Below are 6,242 nucleotides of genomic sequence, written 5' to 3'. Positions count from 1 at the left end.
ATTAATTCTTGTTGTGCCACCAACAAGAAACTAAATCATATTATACTTAAACATCTGAATAAGACCAAATATATCATTCATAAACTCTTGTCCTTCAAGTTTATAATCTAGATGTTATCTAAACTCTTATTCAAAGGAAAATTATCTTCCCCAAGAATTTCTTGAGGTTGCTTTTTCATTGCAAATTATTTTATTTTCATCACTTTTAATAAAGCATTTTAAGTCAAAAATTTAGATGTTCTTTTTTTAATATTTTACCACATCATTACGTACAAAACCTTTCCAAGTAAACCTGTAAAGTATTGGTGTGGTCATATATACATATCTAACATGCTTGCTACCCAAAACGTTCTACATTTAATTTGCATGGACTGCAAGCAATGACTAAATTAAGTAATTATTTTACATTATAAAATTATAACTCTAATGTAATTTTTACAAATATACACTTAAAACAAAGATGGATTTTTAAGAATATTACAAAATGAGTTCATGTAATCTACATAACCTCTTCTAGTGCCACATAAATCCTTTAGCCACTATGGCTAATGCAATGAAATCTGCATTAGCCACACCACTTAAAGTATTAAACTTATATTAGTAGTATAATGAAGCTGTTGAATGTAAATGTATTATATTTGGGGTACTATAATAGTAAACCGAAGCTGTGAATGTAAATGTATTATATTTGGGGTACTATAATAGTAAACCGAAGCTGTGAATGTAAATGTATTATATTTGGGGTACTATAATAGTAAAACGAAGCTGTGAATGTAAGAATGATAACTTTGAGGCTTCCCTTATCAATATAAGTACACCATCAACATTTATACTACATAATATATGCACATATATAAAACAAGAAGTTTTATCTTCAGGAACTTTTTTATGTTGTAAATTAATACAAAAACAAGACTAGACATAAACTAAATGACTACTAGTATGTAACTTTGCACTAGCAATAATCATTAATACTGTTTTATATAAAAATTTATATGACTAAGATAGTGAGAAATACTTTGCTGCAATACTTTAAAATTGTACTAAACATGCACTGGTCTGTAAAAAACAAAAGCTCTGAAAAGTATCGATGTAATCACAGTTCTCCAGTGGTCATGATCAAACTTCTTTTTCTGCATGCCTGGATCATTATCATTATTGTTCTTTTCTGGGACTGGCAGGAAAAATAATAATATTGGTTTGATTTGACATCTGATGGGATAAAATTACCCCTTCAGTGTCTTAAGAAAAAGTTCCCGCATAAAAAAATAGATAACTTCAGGCATGTGCGAGATGCCTATTCTACACCAGCAATGCAGTATAAACATACAGCAAAGGCAAACGGGAAATTAAACCACGAAAATATTAAAATGAGTGGACAATTCATTGGGTAGTCTTAGTATTATATATTTATTTGTGTGGTTGAATTTCTATTCTCAATGAAGATGACAAACAACTTCAGATAAAAGTTAATTTATTCAAACCGGTGTTTCAGCTTACGCCTGTTTCAAGGGTCAACGAATGTTACAAGTACCAAACTGATATTAAATTAGAGTAATCAAAAATAAAATAGAACTACAACAACATAAGGGAACAGTACACATGAAGCATGCTAAAGTATTGTTAAATGAGTTAGAATCACTGATTATAATAGTAAAAGTTAAAAAGAAAAAATTAAAACGAAAAGTATTATAGGGGCCAGGCATTGTACCTTTTAATGGAAGGGCATCTGGATTGAATCAAAAGAGATTTCTTAAATTTTCTGTCAAGAAAATTCTCACAAGTCTAACATTTTCAATCGATAAAGTGTCTCATTGATTGTACTGTGTGCTTTGATGTGATGTTCAATGGTGGCTTCCTACAGTAGGCAATAAACTCAACAATAAATGGATAGCACACACTCCACTTGTTTTAAAATAATATATTCAAAATAAGTTAAACATATGTACAAAAATTCTTTATACTATAGATATCACAGTTGTATCTTAAACACTAAATAGTTCTACTTTTCTTGTCGAAAGTCAACTCCACTCAGGCTGATTCAATTACTTTAGAATCCAATTGACTGGAGGAACTATTTTTCTCAACTCTTATCACAATAGTATCGGTGAATAACTCACTTATGCTACCCCGTGGGCTGCCACAGTCATATTCTGAACTTCAAATAATTGTCTTCTTTTTGTCAAAGTCCACACAGATGGGTTCAATTACCTTAGAACACCCTTTGACAAGACAAATTATTCTCCTTGTCTCTACTAAACTGTGAAATTCACTTTAAAATATGGCCTCTTATAGCTATTCACTCACATGCCAGCTAACTTGTTTTCTAACTGAACTTTGCTTTTATTTCTTTTTTATTATTATTAACTTGCACTCTCATGCCACTTATATAAATACTTTATTCACGTACGACTCTTACCGAGTTATGTAACCAAACTTGTCATAACTATCACCTTTAAAATGATTACTTTTAACTCTCTTGTTATGAAAAACTAAACAATCATTAAATATTAACTCATAAAATAAATTAATTAATAATACCTACACTAAACAGTCTTGTATATCCAGCAGTTGTCAAGATTACTTTAAAAAGTAAAAATGAGGTTATATTCACTTTTGTGGCAAATTAAAGGTGATTTGGATTCGCCGTAATGAATTTAGCATCGCATTTGCGAGTGCGGCGATTGGCTAGCATGAGCAGAGACAACAATAAAATAGTATCAAATAATCACCTTGTAAGGTTAAGAAAATAATAATAAAATAAACTTTTACCTTGACCCACTCATTAGGTTCTACATTCTCTATCAGAATTTCCATAGATGGAGCTTCTAGTAGTACCTGCTTCACTATCTGTTCTGGTGACTTTGCTGTTGTAATGTTAATGGGCACAAGCCATCTCAGATTATCCCCTAGGAGAAACATTGCAAAAGCTCTTAATTTCTAAATAAAAACAACAAAACATAATTATGTACTCTGTCAGAAACAAAAGTTAAAACAGGCGAATCATATAGCTTAGAATGTTTTAACACTTAGTTTAAATACTACACATTCGTACATGATTAATAGTTCTGTCTAATTATGACATTTTATGGTTTCTATATTTGAAGTTCTATTTGTCATATACATATGTACAAGTTTCAAGGTAGTATGGGCACATACAGTTTTTGTAACAGAGAACTGACTTAACATAAACATGAATAAATATTCATGCATATCACAAAAAGAAAATCATTACCCTCAGCATTTCCATCAGCACAGAACTTTTCTTGAGTCAAAGAAAGAATCTTATTTTTTCCATCTTGCCTGCATGACACCTATAAACCAAAATAATATTTTAAATTACATCAAGTGAATTTTAATATTCACTAAAAAAAAATAAACTTTGGATTGTAATAACAGTTTTGATAAACCTAAAATTAAACTTAATACATTATAGAACAGTTTCAAATAAGTTAATACAATACTGATATCACATTCTCATATTCTTGTTATAGCTTTTGCATCAAAGGATATCAACACATCTTTAGTGTACAGGTCTATAAAAAAAACAATACTGTAAAGGAACAATGCAGTTACTAAAAATATTTGTTTTTACTGATGGGAAAACATTTTTTTTTGGTAAGACATACCGATACCACAGGAAAACCCTTTTGTTTTGTCCATGAGCTCATAATAGCAGCCACTGGTTTTTGACTAGCATCTTCTAAAGCCTGCCACAGATCTTCAGTTTGAGCATTTTTGTACATGTGTCTTGTCAGGTACGTGTTCATCCCTTTACTAAAAACCTAAAGAAGTACCAGAGTTTATAAATAAACTTAAATAGACAAAGTTATGCAATAATTGCTCATAATAATTTTATTTGCCTCCAAGTGTACTGCCAAGTAAATCAGTCATCACACAGTATGATGATTATAAGATAAATCATGAACCAGATTCTTAATAATTTCATTCATTTTAGATCTGAAACAAAACATGTAAGAGAACAGAAAGAAACAAAATTACACTATTAACATACATCACAATACTGTATTCATACTCCCAATTGTGCCCAAAATATTTAGTAATGGGACACAAGACATCTCAGCCTAGCTCAAGCACTGGATAAATAATGGGTTTTCTAATTAGATATAAAGTAGTGGGCCATCTGTAATGGCAAATATTTGACTATATCCTGCATGGTGGTTAGGTTTATATGATATTGCTTGCCATTTGCATTCAAATTTCTCTTTCTTGATCTCTTCTTATTAATGAATTTTAAGAACTAACTGATCAAGAACCTAGGCTAGAAACATTGTTAGTTATTTTTGAAGCATTTATGTTCAATAAGGAATCAGGAAAAATCTATGAAAGCCATGTTCTTCATCCTATCAACAATTTTTGGATCATGTATTTTTGATGACAATATAATTCCAACAGTCATGTGCAACCTGTTTGCTTTCAAACAGAGATATATAGTTCAAATATTATGGGAAAGTACAATCCTACCAAAACACCTGTAACTGATGCAGCCCAGGGAAACTCATTAAAATTAATATATTACTTTTACATAGCATACAAGAAAAATCAAACCATCATATAGTTAGGTTATGTGAAGGCATGTTACATCATGGAGCATCAGAGTGGACATCTTGTCATCTACATCAGCAGAACACCACCATCCTTCCCTCAACTGAATGGATTCAGTATTTTTTGCATTGTATATATATATATATATATATCAATCATATTCAGAAGGATGCCTACATGGTCAACCACCCCAGTGGCTTGGAACTGGAAAATGGTAAGAAATCCTATACTCCACTGGAAGAAACAGAGGGGAGAAAATGCAGTTGGAAGCCTGTAGGAATGTCAACACCTGAGACAGTGCAACAGGTGACCATGAAAAACCATATTTTGAAAAGCAGACCACTCCTGATGTATTTATTCTACGGCATGGCAGGGATGTGCAGCTATCCCCTTCTGCTTTACCCACGAAGTCCATGGGTTAATACGGTCTGGAACATGTATATTAATCAAGCAAATATGTTGCGAGGAAAAACCTATGAACGATCTTGTGGAATACCTCATATCAACTGTGTGCATTTAGTGGCCATGGAAATTGTAATTTTTAAATCATCATGACCTTAAAGTGCAGATTTGACTAGTTTAAGTATACCTGGACATGCACTACTCGTCACAGAGTGGGATCCTTGAAAAAAAAAAAAGATATATATACATATACACACAAAAAGATAACTTACCCAGACGCATGTGGAAGACAATAACCCGACAAGGAAGAAATGGCTATCCCATGCAGATAGTGAGAGATGAATGTATGCGGTGTGGTCCACATGCCCAACTGAAGAATTTCCTCCAATGGGCAATGGAGATGAGATGCCAGGAAAAAAAATAAGGTGCCTAATCTTGTGAGAAGACACCTGGAACAAGTTACAGGAAGAAGGAGACAAGGAAGAATAAGCAAATCAAATTTGTAAAGGTAGAAGGAGAAAGGTCACGAATAGAGGATACTTGCCATGGAATTAAGAAGTGGTAACAGGCACCATGGAAGGAACCCGTGCAAGCAATATAACAACAAAGAGCACATACGGGACATAGCAGTCTATCTGGATCAGACCATGAATATTGGTGGGAAATGGAAGAAAGGGAAATTGGCAAGGAAGAAGAATTACCCTAATAAGCCATCAAAGTTTTGGAAAAGAAAGATCGATCTGGATAAAGAAGAACATATGTGGAATGATACAGGGTATGTGAAATGTCAATGGTAAATAAGTCCGACTGATGACATCCACAGGCCAAGAGAAGAAGGAAGTAAGCCTTAAGGAATAAGTGAAAAACCAAACACAAGGACAGAGGTTTAACTCTCTCAATACGGGCTTGGTCAATTTGACCAACCACTTGACCTTGTTGTACTTGTTTAAAGTCTTTATAGATTTAATACTTATAACTCTCAATATAGTGTGTGTATATCTTCACGAAATTTGGCAGTTTTTCAGTTAATATTACAAGTCTTTCACATACAAAAAAAATCATTTTTAGTGAAGTATTTTAAATAAAATAAAATAAAGATTTGTCCAAGAATATATTGATTATTTGTTTTAAATAGTCCGTGTGCAAAGTAATTTTCATGTTAAAACTAAAAATACTTTTCCTTATCTCAAAAATCTCAAATTTCCATTGTGTAATCCCTGAAACATCCTAAATGCATTTCAAACGTTTTTTTTTTCAGTAAAACTTTATAGTTT

The 6,242-nt window shown here is 32.1% G+C and overlaps 1 protein-coding gene across 1 annotated transcript in view; it reads right to left on the bottom strand.

Annotated features, from left to right (window-relative positions):
• Positions 1–6,242, bottom strand: part of LOC106469017 (puromycin-sensitive aminopeptidase-like) — a 70,266-nt gene that overhangs the window by 11,904 nt on the left and 52,120 nt on the right. The window contains exons 11-13 of the mRNA XM_022397414.1: positions 3,630–3,785; positions 3,236–3,314; positions 2,773–2,909 (exon numbers count right to left, since the gene is read on the bottom strand). Coding sequence (XP_022253122.1) covers positions 2,773–2,909; positions 3,236–3,314; positions 3,630–3,785 — 372 coding nt within the window. The remainder of the gene's footprint in view (positions 1–2,772; positions 2,910–3,235; positions 3,315–3,629; positions 3,786–6,242) is intronic.

The sequence above is a fragment of the Limulus polyphemus genome, unplaced genomic scaffold, assembly GCF_000517525.1.
Source record: "Limulus polyphemus unplaced genomic scaffold, Limulus_polyphemus-2.1.2 Scaffold3265, whole genome shotgun sequence".
NCBI lineage: Eukaryota > Metazoa > Arthropoda > Merostomata > Xiphosura > Limulidae > Limulus > Limulus polyphemus.
This window is presented reverse-complemented; position numbering and strand designations above follow the sequence as displayed.